Source organism: Elgaria multicarinata, chromosome 8 (genome assembly GCF_023053635.1).
Source record: "Elgaria multicarinata webbii isolate HBS135686 ecotype San Diego chromosome 8, rElgMul1.1.pri, whole genome shotgun sequence".
NCBI classification, from domain to species: domain Eukaryota; kingdom Metazoa; phylum Chordata; class Lepidosauria; order Squamata; family Anguidae; genus Elgaria; species Elgaria multicarinata.
In genome coordinates this window covers 6,138,882-6,158,933 of record NC_086178.1, presented here as the reverse complement: position 1 = coordinate 6,158,933, position 20,052 = coordinate 6,138,882, and the positions used below count along the sequence as shown (strand labels likewise).

The 20,052-nt window shown below is 52.2% G+C and overlaps 1 protein-coding gene across 4 annotated transcripts; it reads right to left on the bottom strand.

Annotated features, from left to right (window-relative positions):
* Window positions 1-5,015: 5,015 nt before the first annotated feature.
* Window positions 5,016-19,331, bottom strand: PTMA (prothymosin alpha). Of its 4 annotated transcripts, none has more exons than XM_063131789.1 (5): window positions 19,063-19,331; window positions 13,454-13,525; window positions 12,451-12,547; window positions 8,253-8,326; window positions 5,016-5,703 (listed from the first exon to the last, which is right to left on the bottom strand). In XM_063131789.1, exons 1-5 carry the CDS (start codon window positions 19,105-19,107, stop codon window positions 5,656-5,658), a joined length of 336 nt encoding a protein of 111 aa, XP_062987859.1. In that variant the 5' UTR covers window positions 19,108-19,331; the 3' UTR covers window positions 5,016-5,655. The 4 variants fall into 4 exon arrangements, 3 of the variants coding, with proteins under 3 accessions (XP_062987859.1, XP_062987861.1, XP_062987860.1); XM_063131791.1 differs by having other exon boundaries at window positions 8,253-8,320; XM_063131790.1 differs by having other exon boundaries at window positions 12,451-12,544.
* Window positions 19,332-20,052: the final 721 nt, after the last annotated feature.

Below are 20,052 nucleotides of genomic sequence, written 5' to 3'. Positions count from 1 at the left end.
AAAATGGAGAGGAGGAGGAGGAGGAGGAGGATTATGTACATTGCCTTGGGTTCCTTGGAGGAAAATAAAGTGGGCTATAAATGGCAGTTGGAAAAAGTGGTGAAAAAAATAAGACACGTGTTATATGTATGTGTTTATTAAGAACGTAACAATAGACAAAGTCAGGGATGGCACGTAACACAAATTATATAAGGATGCAGGTGAAAGAGCCCTTGATGGTTTGGGATTGATGTTGTTGTTGATGTTGTTGGGTCCTGTGACAGTGTTGCCTGGATAGATGTAGGGGCAGAGTTGGCACTTCGTTCTATTGCATGGTCTGGTCCCTCTGTCTGTGTCACAGTCCTATGTACTGTTGCTGGTTAGCATCTGCTTTTCAGGTTAGGCGGTTGTCTGGAGATCAGGCCCGGTCTGCCTCCCAAGGCTTGTGAGAGAGAAGTGTCTGTGCTGATGATGGGTTGGAGTTCACTGACGATCCATTGCAGTGGTTTCAATTGGGGTGGGGGGGGGGGGCGTAGCTGAACACCAGTGGTGTACTTCTCTTGGTCTGTCATCCTTCCTGGGTATCCGTATGGCCCTGTCAATCTGACTTTAAGTTTAAGGTGCTTCTAGTGTTGATGATCATATGTCCAGTCGTGAAAGTATCATAGCATCATAGAATAGTAGAGTTGGAAGGCACCTGTAAGGCCATCAAGTCCAACCCCCTGCTCAATGCAGGAATCCACCCTAATAATGTGTTTGGCTTGGGTGGTGTGTGTGTGTGTGTTTTGACAAGGCATTTGGGCCGTTGGGAAATTTGCTTTCAAAAATCCCTCCCCCCACCGCCACTAATTCTCAAGAGGTGTGGTGAGACTGGGCACGCTCTGCGAACAGAATGTCCTACGTGGTTCCTGGCACAAAACCAGTGCCAGGGACCGGGGTGGGGAGCGTTAGCGCTGGGGTTACCCTGTCATTTCCAGGTCAAAAGGCGTTCTAAGGGGCAGAGGTAGCCGTCTTCCCCCAGCCAATGGGATAGGACAAACCTCACTGGAGTTTATCTTGTTTTAAGGTTGCTATGTGTGTTGAGCATCAAAAGGGAGGGCCTGTAGCCCAGTGGGTAGAGCACAGGCTTTATATACCCAGGTTTAATCCATGACAGCATCTCCAGGTAGGGCTGGGGGCGGCGGCGGGGGGGAACCCTGGAGAGCCGCTGCTTCCAGTCAGTGTTGACAAGATTCTTCCTGCGTTCTGCGTTCCACTATCCAGGCACCTTCCCATGCGCAAGAGAAGCTGTGTGGAAGGAAGCCCCGTCTCTGATGCACCGCCCCAGCTGCGCTGCTCTCCTCCGACCCCCCCACCTTCTGCCCCAGTAACCCAGCATCGCGCATGAAAGATGCATGAGGCAGCAGCAGGCGAGGACGCGAGGTCAGTGCGCTCGGGAGCGGAAAGGCTTTCAAAAGCTGCCTGGAGGGATTCCTAGAAAGGCACGGCTTCCTCGCATGGCAGGGCGCGCTCACTCCCGGGCCCTGCCCCATTGGAGACGGCCCAGTGGCTACGAATGTTTCTGGCCGGGCTGCGATTCTTGTTCACCTGATGGCCGCTTAGCTCATAGGATCGGCGCAAAAAACTGTAACACTTCGAACCTGAGGACACGTGCCAGCAGCAAGCCAGGCCTCGGGAATGGACCGTGGCTACCTCGTAGAACAGCCAGCCAGGTGATGGCCACAGCCAGGTGTGCAATTCCAGCTTCAGCTCATCGGCCAAGTTAAGACCCTTCCTGGAGGCCAAGTCCTCACTTTTCATATCATAGAATCATAGAATAGCAGAGTTGGAAGGGGCCTCCAAGGCCATCGAGTCCAACCCCCTGCTCAAGGCAGGAATCCACCCTAAAGCATCCCTGGCAGATGGTTGTCCAGCTGCCTCTTGAAGGCCTCTTGTGTGGGAGAGCCCACAACCTCCATAGGGAACTGATTCCATTGTCGTACTGCTCTAACAGTCAGTACCTTTTTCCCTCGGCTTATCCCCATAGCGCTAAGCTTTTGCGGTTGTTCTTGCTACCGGGTGGCAAGTTCCTTTGCATACCAGGAAATGAGTTTAAGTGGGGAAATGTAAAAAATCATTAAAAAATCAAGGGATGACCCAATTCAATTCAAATATCTATACCCTAATATCTATTACTGTGCCAATTTTGGTGTCTTTATCTTTAAAGCTTACGTAGATGTAAGCATTTCTTTAAAAACCTGCTCATGCACCCCAGCGGCGGCTCGGAAGATACGCTCAAAAAGTAGGGGCTAAATACGGCGAATCTTTTGGCTTCGTTGCACAATTACAGCAGGATGCCTGAGAGTACTTCACAATCAAAGCAGATTATAAGGTGGAAAACTTCTGAGTCCTTTGCATGCAATTCACCGTGATTGCACAGTATAACGCTGGTGCGATAAAGCTCAGGGCTTTTAGTTATGTAGCATGTGATCCAGGCTATGTAGATTTCAGGTGGCTCTTATCTCTCTGCACTACCAAAAGCAGAATAAATCATGCAGGCTGCATTATTTATACCGTTCTCAGTTGGGCGAGGTGGGGCTTTGCTTTGTTTTCTTTGAACAGCCTGATCACGATCAACACTTCCACGCTGGAGCTCCGATAGAGAAGGAAGAACCCGATTTCAGTTCCTGTTGTAAAGTGTGGCTTCCCTGCAGATTCTTTCTGGGCTAATAACCAAGGCCAAACGCCCACAAAAGAATCAAATCGTAGCAGTCCTTGTATACCAGATGTACAAACCCTTCAAGTGGGTTGCCAAGTATGTAACAGCTAAAAACAACAACCCAAAGAGGCATCTTTCCATCTAAACGGAAAGAAGGCATCTTAAAGAAAACACAGAACGTTTCGGCATTAGCTTCTTGAGCCTCTGTAAAACAGGGATATGTTGATCAGCCAGAACTTAATGCACGGCTGCACTGTTATGATTTAGAAGCCAAACCATCATGGTTTTGGGTGCCTCTCTGCCCATTTTGTCACTTACTCTGACAAGAGATGGGATGTCCTTCATTGTCACACTTTTCCTTGTTTATGTCAGGGTCTCTCCACACTGCAGCCCCCACCCCCTGGTGTGCGAGAGCCTGGAGAAGTTTGAGGGAAGACATGAGAGAACTCAAGGACTTGAAATAAAAGGTTGTCACACAGAGGAGGGCCAGGATCTCTTCTTGATCCTCCCAGAGTGCTGAACACGGAATAATGGGCTCAAGCTACAGGAAGCCAGATTCCAGCTGGACATCAGGAAAAACTTCCTGACTGTTAGAGCAGTACAACAATGGAACCAGTGACCTAGGGAGGTTGTGGGCTCTCCTACACTAGAGGCCTTCAAGAGGCAGCTGGACAACCATCTGTCAGGGATGCTTTAGGGTGGATTCCTGCCTTGAGCAGGGGGTTGGACTTGATGGCCTTGGAGGACCCTTCCAGCTCTACTATTCTATGGTTCTAAGACATGAGTTTGGCACTGATCGTACCAAAATAAAGAAGTTCTACCATTCCCAGCAGATGTATGCAATTCACACGGGCACAGATTTTAAAAAGGAAAGGAACTGAGAGTTTCACCCCCAAAACTGGGAGGATCAATGCGTGTTTTTAAATTAATGTGAATTTATTAAAAAGTAGCAAAGTATTTTGGGTCCCTAACCGTGGAGGAAAGACCCCTATACGGAGCGGTACAAAAGGAACAGAGTAGCAAGCAACACTTGTGTTTACGGAAGTTGGGGTGAACATCCTCTCCTAGCAGGAGGGAGGAATGCACAGTAGGAAGGAGACAGGTGGATCGTTCTGGATCATCATGAAAGACCACAGGGATGGCCGAAAATAACAATTAGTGATGGCTGGCAGCAAAGACCATACATAGATGACAAGAGACCCCAACAGATGCAGGACGAGTAGAGTGGAAAGGGCTAAAAAAAAGAAAGTAGGGGCCATGAGGGATCTGGCAATAAATCAGGGGAGACTGGATTATAAAAAGATCATAGAATAGCAGAGTTGGAAGGGGCCTACAAGGCCATCGAGTCCAACCCCCTGCTCAATGCAGGAACCCACCCTAAAGCATCCCTGACAGAGGGTTGTCCAGCTGCCTCTTGAAGGCCTCTAGTGTGGGAGAGCCCACAACCTCCCTAGGTAACTGGTTCCACTGTCGTACTGCTCTAACAGTCAGGAAGTTTTTCCTGATGTCCAGCTGGAATCTAGCTTCCTTTAACTTGAGCCCGTTATTCCGTGTCCTGCACTCTGGGAGGATCGAGAAGAGATCCTGGCCCTCCTCTGTGTGACAACCTTTTAAGTATTTGAAGAGTGCTCTCATGTCTCCCCTCCATCTTCTCTTCTCCAGGCTAAACTGGCCCAGTTCTTTCAGTCTCTCCTCATAGGGCTTTGTTTCCAGACCCCTGATCATCCTGGTTGCCCTCCTCTGAACACGCTCCAGCTTGTCTGCGTCCTTCTTGAATTGTGGAGCCCAGAACTGGAGCCCTATCCTTCTGGATCTTTGTGTGGCAAAGTTTTTGGGGTGAAGTCCTACTCCACCAAAACTTGACCTCTCTCTTCTCTCACAGAACCATGACTGTTTGCCAACATTCCATCAGCAATGGACAGGTGTTTTTTAACCCAGGGTAACTTCCAGGTTCCTCCCTGTTCACACACAAAAAAGAAATCCGGATAGGGAGAGAAAGAAAAGAAAAACTACACAGCGATTGTGCAACCAGCTTCGTTAGAACAACTCAGCAAAATAAAATTCCGGTTTATTGTTGGACAACATCGTTTTCACACATACATCAAACAGGCCAAAAAAAAAAAAAAATTAACAGCAACTTCAGACAAAAAAAGAAAAGAACAAAAAGGAAAAAAAAGAAAAATCCTTTTATCTTTGGCCTTGCCTTCTCATACAAACCCACTATTTATGGTACAGCTAAAGTACATACACAAAAGAGTTACTGGAATGCTCAGAATAAAGATTGGAGTTTTTTTGCATTTTTGATTTTTTTTTTTTTTACAAGGTCTTTTTTTCTCTCTCTTCTTCTCCTTTGAGACAATGGTTTGGACATGGTCACACCACAAGTAAAGTCAAGAAAATTTTTGCTTTTTTTTTTTTTTTTAGGGACAAGAGGAAAAAAAACCTGCACTTCAAAGCCCCACCCCCACCCCCGTTTTGGTCAATCGGAGATCGCGTTAAAAATGGCTGACCTCGTCACAATATGTACAAAAATATAAAATGTAAATAAAAAATACAAACAAATTCTCCTTTAAAGTTACTTTTAAGAAAAGCAAGCCGGGCCTTGAAGTTTCCAGTGGAGGAGGGAAGAGCGGAGGAAGGAGGGGGGGGGAACCGTGTCACCTTTCCCCCCCCCCATCCCTCCTCCCCAAAGGTGGCAAAGCAGGAGAGGAGGAGGAATTATTTCCACTTTTATTTCATTCGGAGTTGGGCAAATGGTAGCGGCACACTGGCTTTTTACAGGACTTTTTCCGCTCTACTTGAGGACAGTGACCGCAGCAAGGAGGAGGAGACCGGGGCGGGGCGGGGGGGCATGTTCTGCAACAGGAAGTTTCAAAGGTGAAGTAGGTCACGCTGGCCTTTAAAAAAATTTTCCTCTTAAGTTTAAAAAAAAAAGTGTTTCTCTCTCTCTCTCTCTCTCTTTTTAATCACTCTGCTTCCTAATCATCTGCGTCGGTTTTCTGCTTCTTGGGGTCGACGTCGTCATCCTGCGAAAGAGGAAAAGGGAGCGTTGAATGAGAGCGGCCGGCCGGGAAGGGGGGCGCTGAAAAGAAAACCCCCACCCCCACTTAGGCTGCAGCCTTCAGCTTTTGCGGGTCACAAAGCCAATCTTTAATTTCAGCCCACGTGCCCCTTCCTTTCTCATCTTAAAATGCTTACGCAGCACCAATTTGTTACAACCTAGGGTGACCGTATGGAAAGGAGGACCGGGCTCCTGTATCTTTAACAGTTGTATAGTTCAACTGTTGGAACTATTCAACGATTCAAAGTGCTGGTATTAACATTTAAAGCCCTAAACGGCTTGGGGCCAAGTTATCTGAAGGAACACCTCCTCCCGTATGTGCCTGCCCAGACCCTAAGGTCATCCTCAGGGGTCCTTCTCCGTGAGCCCCTGCCAAAGGAAGTGAGGCAGATGGCTACCAGGAGGAGGGCCTTCTCTGCTGTGGCACCCCAGCTGTGGAATGAGCTCCCTAAGGAGGTTCGCTTGGCACCTACATTATATGCTTTTAGACGCCAGGTGATGACCTTTTTATTCTCCCAGCATTTTAACAGTCTATAAATAAATTTTAACTTGGTGTTTAAAATTCGTAATTTTGCATTGCTGCTGTTTTGATCTGGTTGAGTTTTTATATTGTATTTTATATTATGGTTTTATACTGTTGCTTTATATTTTGAATGTTTTTAATTTTTGTGAACCGCCCAGAGAGCTCCGGCTATTGGGCGGTATAGAAAGGTAATAAAGAAAGAAAGAAAAGGGAATTTCTGCAGGTGTCCTTTGTATGCATGCAGCAGCTGGCGAAACCCCCTCTTCGTCACAACAGTTAAAGCTGTAGGAGCCCTGCCCTCTTTTGTATTTGGTCACGCTAGGCAGCTTTAACTGTTGTGACGAAGAAGGGGTTTCGCCAGGTGCTGCATACCTACAAATGTCCCCTGCTGAAATCCCCTTTTCAACACAACTGTTAAAGGTACAGGATCCCTGTCCTCCTTTCCATACGGTCACCCTAGCACAGCCACCAATGCCTTTGGATGCAAAGAGGGGGATTCCAAATAGTTTGAAGCCCACCCCCACCCCCCTCTCCAGTCTGGAGAAGCAGATTGGCCTGATAGGGAGAACCGGCAGCTACTGGACACAGGAACCGACCTCATTAGCTCAGCAGGCCCAGTTAGGCTTTTGAACCGGCTCTCAGTGTCCCCGTAAAAGACGTTCCCACAATTGTCATGCCAGGAGGAGACCAACCAACTTCGCTAGCCGTGCTCTTTCTTCCCTCCTGAAGTTTCCTTCTACCGTACTGTTCATTTGCCTGCATTTCCCGGAATATCTGCAGAGCACAGCTCAGGGAAGGCTGCCAATGGCTGGGATTGATGGGGCTTGCAATCCAACACGTCTAAAAAGCCCCAGGTTGAGGGAGGCTGTTCCAGAAGCTTAGGACAGTAGCTGCCTCCACCTCCCTGTAAGGAGGGGCCGTGGCTCAGCGGGAGGGCGTCTGCTTTGCGTGCAGAAAGTCCCCGGTTCGATTCCCCGGCGGTGTCTCCAGGTAGGGCTGGAGAAATTCCTGCCTAAAAATCTGGAGAACCGCAGCTGCCAGTCCGTTTTGACAATACTGGGCTAGATGGACGAGGTCTGACACAGAATGAGGCAGCTTCCCATGGTCCCTTACGGATGACTGCATGGAAAGGCTGGAGAAAGGCTCCCGCCCTGCAGCAGGACAGGAGCAGCCCCCTTGCTTGATGTTTGAAGCTGGGCAAACAGCTGTAGATTCATCCAATCCAGCTGGATCTCGTCACGCTAAACGAATCCCCCAGGAAGTTCAATGACTTGGCAACCGCTCTTTAGTCTAGAGAGAGCCCTCTGGCTGTTTGGGACTACAACTCCCATCAGTGCCTCGGTCAGGGATCATGGGGGTTGTAGTCCTAAACAGCTGGAGGGCACCAGGTTGCCTACCTCTGGCCTAAACCAGCCTTCCTCAGCCTGGTATCTTTCGCATCTACTGGACTACAACTCCCATTATCCCTAGGCAACGTGCCCATTGGGAACTCGTTGCGCTAGAAATCTCCGCTTGGGTTTTTGGCTAGTTTAGGCAAGGGTGCCCAGAGGATTCTTGGAGCTTACACCTGGCCTCTCACAGTACTACAATCTGCAGGACGGAGACGGGCGATTTAAACCTACCTAAACCTGTGCATTGCAGGGACGCTGCAATGAGAATGTGTTTTGCTTGAAGATGATTTACGTGCTGCTGACACATAAAAACAGCCTGGGGCCCTGCCCAGAGAGATGTTGGGACTGTAATGCCCATCATCCCCAACCACCACAACCACAGGCTAATGGCCTTGCTGGCTGAGAAAGGCACCAGGTTGGGGAGGCCTGATTTAGAGTAGGAACGGGGGACGTGTGGCCCTCCAAAACAAGGACTACAATGCCTATCAGCCCTGACTTCTGGGTTACGGCTGATGGGAGGGTGCAGCCCTGGCACGGAGGAATCCGTGCCTGGGATGGGAACAGGGCTCAGTTCTGTCCGGGTGGTGGTGGGCTGCTCACCTCGTCGTCCTCGGCTGCCCGTTTGCCTGTGGGACCTTCCGCTTCATCGTCCTCGTCGCCATCGTCTTCTTCGCCTGCAGGGAAGAGGGCAGGAGTGAGGAGAGGAAGTGCCAGGCGAAGGGGGGGAGGCATGCGGGAACGCGCCACCAGCCGCACCCTCCCCCCCCCACCGATGCCGGCAGACGCGCACTCAGGTGCTCCACGGGACCACAAGAGCAGGCTGGGTGGATTGGGCCCAAGGCCTCTCTCACCCACCATCCTGCTCCCCACGGTGGCCAACCAGGTGCCCACGGCAGCCCACAAGCAACAGCTGCCTCCCACTCCTGGTGTTCAGAAGCAAAGCCGCCACGAGCCCCCAGAGACCGAGACGTGGCCCTGGGAGGGAGGGTTTTTGCTTGTTCTCCGCCCCCGCCCCCCAAACCCAGGCTACGGAATGGGCTGCAAGCATTCAGCAGGAAGGCTGCTGTCTGGGAGGATTATGGGGGTTGTAGTCCAACCACACTGGGGGGGATCTGATGCCAGCCGGGCGGTGAATCCACTCCAGGGCCGGATCTACACTACTGCTTTAAAGCACTTTATAACAGTTTTATAGCGCTTTAAAGCAGTTAAAGCGCTTTATAACTGTTATAAAGCGCTTTAAAGCAGTAGTGTAGATCCGGCCCAGGTTTCAGTCACACATCTTCGCATACCTTAAACAGCTCCTTTAGAGTCCTGACGAAAACCTGGAGCGGATTCAGCTTCCCCGGAGTCCAACACACCTGGAGAGTGCTGGATTTGGGGAGGCTGGCTTATCTCATCTACTTTGCTCTTCTCATTAAGGGGGGGGGGGACGCCCAGGTGCCGCGTGGGCAGATCTAGCACCTGTCGCGCTTTAACCATGGCTGTGGCATTTGGTGCCCCTTTCTAGTCCAGGTAGATCCAGTCAACACGGTGTGGAGAGGGCCGTGGGCAGTGCTGGGAAATCTACACTAAATAATTCCGGGGTGGGTGGTTGGGTTGCCAACTGGTCTCAAACTTGGTAGAGCTTGTGCATGGTTTAGCAGTACAATAATGACCCACGGCCCTTAATTCTCTGCGCTGGGGGGAAATATATATATAAATATGCAAGATAGAATTGGGCTACTCAACTTGAGATGGGAGCCCGGGCCCCGCTAGGTCCGCCCTGAGATCCCAGTGATATAGGGCGGGATGCAAATGATAAATAAATAAACAAATGTCCGAGAACGGTGCGCCCGAGGGAGTTTCTCGGTAGGGATACCGCAACTTTAGACAAGCCAGAGCTATAGAGGGGTTCGATGAAGGAGTTGCTGAAACAAGCAGTTTTTGTCAGGGCTAAGTTCCCGAGACCCACACAAAAAGCGGCGTGGGGCACTGCCTGTTCCGGCGGCTGCATCGCTCAGCCAACCTCAGATTACTTCTGCGTCTCTTCTCCACTATGAGTCCATCTTTAATGAGGTAAGAGAGCCAGAATTCATTAGTTCTGACTCAGGACATTTTCTAATGATCCTGCGTCGCAGGCACCGATTCTGCCGGTGGGCTGGATCCTACGGAATGGATGGAGAAAGAGAGGGAGAAACGAGGCAGAGTGTGGGTTGACCCAGATAAGGGGTGAAATGGGCCAGTGGATCGGGGACGGCTCAGCCCAGTTGGCGGGAGTGACTCCGAAAGCCACAGAGCTTGGGGGTGGGGTGGGGTTGTTCCCGTGTAAGCTCTTTTGGTTAAGCAGCCACGTTCAGGCCAGTAATCTTCCTTAATTGCCACCGTGAGCCACAAGGGGATACTGCAGTGGATTATGGGAGTGATAGATTAGGGTCACCTGGACATAAAAACCCGCCTTCCCAGCCCAGGATGTCGGCTTGAGCGGGGAAGATTAAGTGTAGCTCAACGCCGCTCCTGGTTTATCATCCCGCACACGGTTTAAGGAGGGGGGGGTGGCGAGGAATCAGCGAAGCTGAGCCGAGCCCAGCTGCGTTGGAACTGGGGAGGCAGATCGGGGCATTCTTACCTCCTGGATTTCAGCAAAGTAAACAAAGGGACCCTAAAAGTAGCACCCTAACCTCGTTTCCCCCACCCCACCCCAAAAAGGAGAGGAAAAACAGACCCGCCAAAGGTATCGCCCCGGGGAGCTACTGGGAGGCAGAGGCAATTACTCGGGAGGCAGAGAAGGGAAGGCGCCCCGCACCCCCCGCCCCGGGGAGAAGCTGCCACCGCCGCAACCTCCCAGCTGCTCCAGGCCGCCGCCGCCTCTCCCTGTAGGCAACCCAGAACGTTCCCTGCCGCTGCATCCCAGCCTGGCGCTGACATCACCGCTCATCGCCATGGTTTCCAAGCTGTGCTCCCCGCCCCTCTCCTCCCCCAGTCTCCAGTCTCCAAGCAACGCTCCCCACCCAGCAACAAACGCCCAATTATGCAAAACGGCCCTGAGCCGCAGGAGACCCTCCCTTGGAGGCAGCCAAAGCCGCCAGGCTGCCAGGGGGGGCTGATGGGGGCTGCCGGAGGTGGCAGCAGCATTTCTAACGAGCGGCAGGGTTCCTCCCCCTCCTCCAAAAGGGGCCCGGCTTTTTGGCAAGCTGCATCTTGTTTTCCACTCGCGAGGAGATGCACCCGAGAGATCTCTGGAGGAGCTGTTAAGGACCAGGGGGTTGACAGAGGGAGGCCTTGCAAAAGGCCGGCAATATCAGCTCCAAGTGGGTTTTGGGGAGGGGAACGGAGCGCCTGGGGGGAGGGCGGGGTCTCTTTACAAGGGCAGGCAGAAACCGAGTGGGAATCCTGGCACTGCGATCAGTTGCGGGAAAAGCCGCCGGGAAAATTGGCGTCCCGTCACTCCCAAATATCTGCAGGGTTCCCTCTGAGCGCTAAAGAGAGTCCGGGTTCAAGCGTCTAACTCGAAGCTTCAGGGAGCAAAACAGCGGCACTTGCTCTGAACTCTCCACCCAGCCTGCAGGGTAGAGAAAGGGCCTTCAGTTCTCACTTTCAAGGCAGAGATTGTTGTGATCTAGGCCTAGGGAGATGAGGTGAAGGAACATTTCCTCTCTCGCTCTGGGGTGCCCACAGTAGATGCCTCACGGCCCTTTCGGCTGGCTCGTTGTGACACTACCAAGCACTCGAGTGGAAAAGCTACTAGCCACTTCTAGAAACAGTTATGGAGTAAGTGGTTTAATGCCGCATGAAAATATACCTGTATCCTCTACACACCCACACACCAAGAGGCATCCTTCACATTTAACCCCAACGGGAGTGCATGTGTGGGGGGGGGAAGGCTCAAGAAGTTATCCCCGAGTCCTCAGCACCAGAACAGAATAAGGTTGGGGAGGCAGCTGCAAATGTAAAGGAGCCAGGCCTGCAAAGGAATGGCAGCAATCAAGACCTGATCCGTTTCCCCGCACCTGGACAGACTCTGCAATCTAGTCCTAGACAGTGTGGAGTAATGGTTAAAGCAGCCTTCCCCAACCTCCAGTTGTGTCGGACTACCAACTTCCATCATCCCCAGCCAGCATGGCCACTGGACCTGTCAAAACTAGGACTGGAAAAACCCAGCGTTAAGTCTCCACTCAGCTTTCCAAGTGACTTTGGGCCAGGCCTTAAATCTCAGCCTAACCTACCTCACAGGGTTGTTGTTATGAAGATGGGGAGGGGGGGGAGCAGAACAGAAGAAAACTAGAAAATTATGTATGCTCCTTGAAAAATTAATTAAAAACCTAACTAAATGAAATAATTAAGTAGCTGTTTCCCACTGCTACCTCCCCATTACCCTGTAGCCGAGCAAAAATTAGTGCTCCAATCTGGCTAGCTAGTTCAGTGGAGGGCAACCGGTGGCCCTCCAGATTTTTGGGCCTACAACTCCCACCAGCCAATGGTGAGGGATCATGGGAGTTGTAGGCCTGACGCCCAAACCCAGATTTCATTTAATCCCCAGCCCTGGCGCCAGTTTGCCCAAAGAGAAACGAGCCTCTTCTTCCACTTTTCTCAAGCTGAGAGCCGCACCACTAAGAATTTATTCGCGCCGGGTGGTGGGGGGGTGGCACACTGGTGGAAAAGGCCAACTGTCTGGTTCACTGTGCTCAACTCAGAATGGGCACTAGGGGGCACCAGTGCCCTCCGCAAACCCTCACCGCCTGAGCAAGAGGGGCAAACAGCGGACCGGGGAAAGAGGGATGGGGCGAGGGGGGGGGACAGGGAAAGCGAAAAGGGCATTTACCATCGCCTTCTTCCTCATCCTCCTCGTCATCGCCAACTTCTTCTTCTTCTTCGTCTACCTCGTTGTCTGCTTCCTGCTCCCCATTTTCCTCGTTCTCCTTGTTGAAACAAGACACACTTAAAAACGTGCCCCAAGACCCGTCAGTGCGTTATCGGCCCTGGCGGAGCCCAGACCGTTGACTTAAGAGCTGCCGTTTAAAGGGAGAGGCGCAGCCCATGTCTCCCGACGGCGGCGGCTGCTCTAATATGCATCAGGGCGGCTGGCACCCTTCGCCACTCTCTCATTGCGGGTCAGCAGGAGCCAAAGCTGTCTGTGGAATGTGGGGAGCTGTAGGACTTTGACTTCTGTCTAAACACGCCTAGGATTGCACTCTAAGTCAATCAAAACAGGAGGTTGCAAAGGGGTGGAGGTTTTTTGCATTAGTACTGGGCCAAAACTATGTCCAGAACTATGAGTAATATCCCAAAGCGAGAGGCAACTCCAAGGGACAGACTTTACCAACAACCTTCTGTCTACTATTTACTGTGGCTGCTGTCTGCGCTGTAGCTATTTTCATGGCATGCAAAACATCTCCACCGTTCCGCGTTTGCAGAATATTCCTGGGTTGATAAAACCCTCCAGGATTCTCTTCCACTCCGCTGGGTTTTCATACACCCATGTATGCTTTTACTAGAGAGGTTTTTGATTTGGGGGGCGGGGAGGAGAATTAAGGCATTGCATTCGTCCACACACATATGGAGGGGGTCAGGCCTCAGCTTCTGGGAGGCTGCGGTTTAGCAGCAGAACGACAGATCTGCTCACACTGGGGGCCCAACTTCAATCCCTGCTATCTCCAGATTTTAATTTTAAAAGGATCTCGGGTAGCACGAAACTGAGACTCCATAGAGCAGCTGCTAAAGGGTAAATAATACTGGGCTAGGTGTAGCCCATGGTCAGACTCAAGAAAAGGTACCTTCCCCTCCATTCACCTGCTGACACCCCCTTGCCTGGCAGAGGTACTTACAGCATTGCCGTTGGCTGGTGCATCTTTGCCATTTTCTGTCTCTTCAACTACTTCCTTCTTCTCTTTCAAGTCCTTAAAAGGGACAGAAATAAACCAGAATGAGTCACCAGGGTCCCAGCTTCTAATAGGGTTGGCGTTCTTCTTCTTGGCATCTCTCCCACCCCACCCCAGGAAAGTTGGGAGAGGGGAAAAAAACAACAACCCAGGAAACATTAGAGCAACAGCAATTGGGGAAAGTGTGGGAATATTTCTTCCCACCCACGTGTGTAACAGCTTGAACGCTCAAGTCTGACTCGCTGGCTCCCTGCAACCGAAAAGGCAGACTCTGCTTAGAACATCTGGCGTTTGACAAACATGCTTAAACCTCAGAAACTCGCAAGTGGAAAAGCCGGATTTTAATGCTTTCCATGCAGGGCATCAGCTCCCCCGCAAAAGGCCAAATCTTTATTAGATTAGGCTCCTCGTCCGAGGCAAAGAAACATCTCTCCCCCTGCCACACCGGCATCACAAAATTACAGCAAGTTTCTCTCTGCTATGAAAAAGTCAGACAGAGGCCTGGGTGAGTTAAGAGTTCATCAGCAAGCCACTGACTGAACACTAAAAACCGCACGTCTTGAGCCTTGCGCGAATGGCTCCCCACAGAAGTGAAAGAGAAGCGATGTTTGTACCTATTGCTTTTGTCAGGCAGCAGGAAGAGGTGAAAAAGATGCCGAGCGGCCAAGGCTGAAGCCAGAGAAGAGCCCACCTACCCCCCCAAGTTCCCTTTATATCAGCAGGAACTTGCAAAAGGGGGGACTGCTCACCCTCAGCACAGCTAAGATGCCTTCCGCAGGCCCAAGCCTGCCTCTCAAGAAGGCCATGTGGTGCCTGAAAACGTCTTGGCAGGGCCGTGCTCTGCTTGGGCTGGGCTTTTGACAGCTCTGCCTCCTCAACCACCATATGCTTCGCTTCCATTCCTTACAGACCTTGGCGTTAAAATGACGACGCAACTCTGGCGCGTGCAGCAGCTCCACCATAAATAAGGAATGCTCCCCCCTCCCCAAGCCTTCTTCCTCCCCTTTCTTTCTTTGGATTAGACTCGCCTTACGGATTATTCCACCAGTATTGCAGGCCCAAGGCAAGGGTGTTCCGATTAAGCCTCTCAGGACAGCCGAAGCTTCTGGGTAAATCGGGAATGGATTAGCAAACTCTGACTGCGTTGCCCAGAAACACACGGAATTTTTACTCCCAAGTGCTTTGTGCCAGTACTACTCACATACACCTGTTGCTCAAACTGAACTCTGGCAAAAAAATAAAAATAAAATAAAAACCCCAATAAAAAAACATTAGTATCTTTTTTTAAAAAAATAAATAAATCTGATTATATTCATCAGCAGTACTAATACACCAAGGGTGATTGAATTAGGAGAAAATTCCATCTCTCTCTTTCTCTCTCTCTTTTATACAGCCACAAATTCTAATGACTAGATAACACTCCTAAGAAGCAGCATATTTCACTGGTGAAGAATTTAACTTCATAACCTGAACCCATCACTGTACAGCATTATAGGTCAATAGCATTGCTAGACCGGCCTGGTTTGTATGGAGCGATGGCACTTCAAAAGTCACAACCATCAGATTTTTCCCCCCCACCTCCAAAGAACACCTCCATCTACAAAACCATCTGTGAGGCGCTCCAGGTTACAAGCAATAAGCTTGAGGTGTCTCTATCATTATAGGCCAAATAGATACATTTGCAGCTTCAAAATCAGTCACAATATTGCTGGGGATTTTTAAAAACACACACACAAAAAAACCCCTACAGAATGTAAAGTATGCTGTAAAAAATCACCCTATGCTGCAAAATGCTGTGTATCAGTCAAGAGAAATTTTTCCAAGCATCTAAGTTGTACTTAGGATACACACATCTTTTATTAATAGCAATATGCCGCGCTCCATCAATATGTAAGGCACTTGGCAGAGGAAATATAGACTGGAGGAGCTTATAAGAATCCCATTTGATAAGTGAAGAGTGGAAATAAAATGGCCCACATACGGCAAACGGATGAAATACTTCAAACCCCTTCAAAAGGAGAAAAACATTGGCAGCCAGCAGCCTGGGCTAACCCAGCTCTTAAATACATTGTGTTGTTGGTTTAATTGCAATCTTTTCACATAATAATAGTAATAATAATAATGATGATGTTTATTTCTTACCCGCCTCTCCCTTTGGATCGAGGTGGGGAACAACATTAGAACAGGAATCAATGCATCTTAAAAAATTCTTGATTTTACACTGATCTGGATAGGCCTGCCGGGAAAAGTGCAGCCTCCCCCACCCCCATAACAGATACACTTATTAAGACCCTAATTATCCAGGCAATTTTTTTTTTTAAAAAAAAACTCCTTTAATATTAAGCCAGCCATTAACACAAAACCTCCCACCTGCAGGGGGCGCATGAACTGGGCACTCGCGGCTGGCGGTACTGCCATGCACCCTGGGCCATTTCAAACCTTGGCGCCACACTTGGCGCCACTCCGATTGGCCAGTCGCCGCCGAGCTCCCAAGGAACGCCGGGAGGTGTAGTTCTTTCCGAGTGGGAGGCCGGTGGCCAACAGGGGGGGAAGTGGCACGGCGCGGGTTGGGAGCGGGACTACGATTCCCAAGAGGCGCCGCGCGGGCGGGGACTAGAAAAGGGGAGAGAGCGAGAGGGACCAAAAAGCGGCACGTGGTGGGGCGCTTCAGGATTGCTGCTCGCTGGCTGTTTACTGCGGCCGCAGACAGCCGGGGGCGGCGCTGGAGAGAGGAGCCGCCGCCCGCCTGGGAAATAAATCTGCAGCTTTCTACCCCCTGAGCATTTTAATGCCCTGGTGCTGCAAGCAGTGCAAGCTTCCCCCCCCCCCATGAAATAGGTTCGGGGATGCAGCCGTCCAGAATTCGGGGAAGGGGTCATTGTAATGGCTTACACCATCAAGAGGGTTACAATTCGGTAAATGTTGAAAGCTGCCCCCCTATGCAATAAAATAAAAGTAATAGGTTCGGGGACGCAGGCTCTTCATGCGGGGGTGTGGACGTCCCCCCCCCCGGTCCAGGAGGCGATCCAAACACTCCCTCCTCCCCGCCTTTGGCCCCCGCAGGTGGCAACCTGTCACATCAAGGGCGCCCACCCGCATCTGGCACGAGCATCCAAGCGGGGGTCTCGCTCGCTTAACACGGGTGTGGGTGTGTGGGAGGGGGGCATTAATGCAGCCCGTCCCCCCGTCGGTTTCAGAACACGGAACCACTCTTCGCTATCGCGATCCCAGTCAAGCCTTTAATCCGAATCACTTTATTTAGAAAACAAAACCTGCACCTCCAAGCGCGTGGATCTCGGTTTTAAAGACTTCCCTGCCCCCCTACCCACCCCCGGCCGTTTAGCCAGCACCCGTCGGGGCGAACAAGCAGCAGCGGCCCTTCGGGGAGGCTGGAGACGGCGGGCGAGCATGGGGAAGGGGGGCCCTTTCTGAGCTCCCGGCAGCAGCGGAAGGCGTCCGCTGCGCGACCCTCCCCCGGGTCCCGTCGAGGGGGGGACTTGGGGAAGGGGGTGCTGCGTGCCGCGGAATGACCTTGTGGGTCTCCCTCGCTCCCCGGCCTCAAAACCCTTCGAGACTGGAACGAGGAGGAGGGGCTGAACATGGGGGGGGGAGGCGAGAGAGAGAAAGAGAAGCGACTACATCGAGGGCGCCCACGAAAGAACGTGCGGATCGCTCGTGGGAGACTAAAAACGGACGTGGGGCCGGGGGGGGGAGAGAGAAAGAGAGAGAGAGAGAGAGAGAGAGAGAGAGAGAGAGAGAGAGGAGGCCACCGGACGGCTGTAACCTTCCCCCGCCCCTCCAAGTGGCCAGGAGGCTGGAGGGAGCCGCGCGCCGCCCGCTTGGCACAATGTATCCGGCGGCTGCTACATTGTATCCGCCACCCGTCCGGGGAGGGGGTCCAGGCCAGGGAGAAACAGCCCATACGATTGGGGGGGGGGGAGAGGAGGGAGCTTTCCATCCGTCAGCGCCCGAAACACACCAAGTTTCCCCCTTCGCCTTCCCGCAGCCCGTCTCCCCATTCATCCCCGCCCATCTGCGCCCGCGGACGCGTGGGTTCCGTCCCCGAGCGCCCCCCTCCTGCCCCCCCCCGAAGCCCCGTCAAGAGAGGCTTCCTCAACGGCCCAAGGGGGCGCTGGAGGTGACGGAGGGGCGGGAAAGGTCATCCTAGTTCAGTTGGGGGGCAGCGGGACTTCCAAGGGGGCGGGAGGAAAACTCACCACCGATTTTATTTAAAAAAAAAACAGATTCCCTTTTTTTGGGGGGGGGGGAACAGGTTAAATTAAGAGATTCGATTTAAAAGCCTCTTATACATCCATCTTTTGGGGGGGGATCACAATCTTTTTCGGGGGGTGGATGGGTGGGAGGGAGGGGAAACCCCTTCCGTAGAGGGCACGGCGGTGGCGGTTGCCGGGTGTTTGCCGGAGGGCGAAAGCAGGGAAGGCAGGTAGAAAACCGGGAAAGCTCCCGGGAGAGGCTGGGGGCGCCCCGCGCAATCCCTTCCCTGCACCAGTAAAACAAAGAACCTGCGCCGGATGGCCGCAAACATTTTGCCCGTCTCCGATTCGATCGCTTCCCATCAAAGTGAAGTCTTGTCTGTACAACTCCCCCCCCACCCTCCGCGAGCGCCCCCCCCACTTCCAATCCCCCAAACCTCCTTCCCGCTCCCCCCTCCCCTCTTAAATAAACCACTTCCGATTTTTATCACAGCCACCGGGGGTCGTAAAGTTATTTCCGTGCAATTAGCAGAAACAAATTAAAGAAAAGGGAGGGAGGGAGGGGGGGGTCCGCGGCGGCGGCGGCACACAGTCAACTTCCATTTAAGTACGTCGGAACCATCACAAAGGAGGTTCAGCAGCAGCGGCGGCGGCGGCGCGCTAGTTTTGGACCGCTTCGCTGGTGTCAGCTTCAGGTGGAGAGATCGCAAGGCGCTCTCACCCGCGTCTGGCACGGCGGGGGCTTCTCGCCAGCTGGCTTCGGGTTTCTCCCTCTCCTTCCTCCCGCCCCCCCCCCCAATCTCCTCGCACTTTAAAAAAAAAAAGAAGACAACGGAAGGAGCTCTGAAGTTTTATGCGTCTGTCAAACCCGCGAAGCCGCCTTTGAATGGGAGCGCTTTCCAAAACGCCTCGCTGTTGTTACAGGCAACGTTGGAGATTGGAAAGCGAGAGCAGTTTTAATGCAACAAACCCCCCCCCAAATCCTAGCCTCTTTCTCTTATCTTCCCCCCCCCCAGAAGACACGATCTGTCCGTCCCCTGGGGGGGGGGGAAGAGAGACGGAAAACCCAAGGTGGGTGTTAGACCTTTTTTAATTTTTGTATTGCAAGAAAGGAAGGGACAGCAGCCCGGAGCCCGTCTCAAACAAAGGAAGAGGGGAGCAGAAAGCGAGCGAGCGAGCGCCCGCCGCACGTTGGAGACGCGGGAGGCGCTCACAAAATGGTACTTCGGAGTGGGTTTTGTTGTCGTTGCTGCTGCTGCCGCTGCCGCTGGAGCCGGTCCATAAAGAAGCAGCGCTGGGAGAGAAAGGCGAGCGGAGGCGATCCGGCCCGAGGCGCCTTACCTTGGTGGAGATCTCGGAACTGGTGTCCACGGCGGTGTCTGACATGGCTGGCTTGCGAGTCGGTTTGTGCGGTATATAAAATAGAGCTAAAATACAAAAATAAGCCCCAAAATGTACAGGTCCGACGGCGCGCGCCGAGCAAGGTGGGAAGAAACGGGAGCGGGAAGGGGGGGAAGAAGAGCCAAAAAATTAAAAAAATAAAAGCCCCAAGAGCCCGAGCAAAAAAAGGCAGGAACAATGCAAAGATGGCTTTGGACCGAGCCAGTGGACGGCTCACGCGGCGCCACTACCTTTAATATAGATTAGTGGGCGGCGCGCTCACTCCCCTGGACGGCGCCGATTGGACGGCCTGGGAAAAGATGGGCCCGCCGATTGGTCGAGGGGCGAACAATGGGCAAGGCTGCTTAAAGCTGTACAAGGCTGTGCGCCCTCCTCCTCCTCCTCCTCCTCCTCCTCCCCGCCCGTCTTGTCACCACTGCGATGAGTTTATGCCTGGCCTCAGCCGTGCAAAAAAAAAAAAAAAAAGAGCGGGGGGGGAGAAGAGGGAGGTGGGTTGTGTTTCTTTGGTGTGTGTGTGTGTGTGTTTGGCAAAACTTACACAGGAGGGAGGCGCTGCAAAGCGCGCGCGGCAAAAGGAGGCATGCCCCCCTCGGGAGCCTGCTCCTCCTCATTGGGGGTGGAAGTGGGGCGAAGGGGTGGGGGTGGGCGCGAGAAGGGTTTGCATACTGCAAAAGCGCATGAGCCCGGTGGCATTGTTAAAACGCAACACTTCGGCAAAGACTCGGAGCGAGGGCGGAGACTAGAGAAGGTGCGGGAGGAGGAGGAGGAGGAGAAAAGCCGAGTTCTTACGTTTCTCTCTCCGCTCCGCGCCCGCTGCTACACCGAGGGCGACTTCAAAGTTACAAAGGCGCGTTCAAACCATTTCCACCCCCGCTGAATCGAAGTAGCTCCCGGCCCACCCTCCTCTTGTTTTGCACGCTTGCAAGCAAG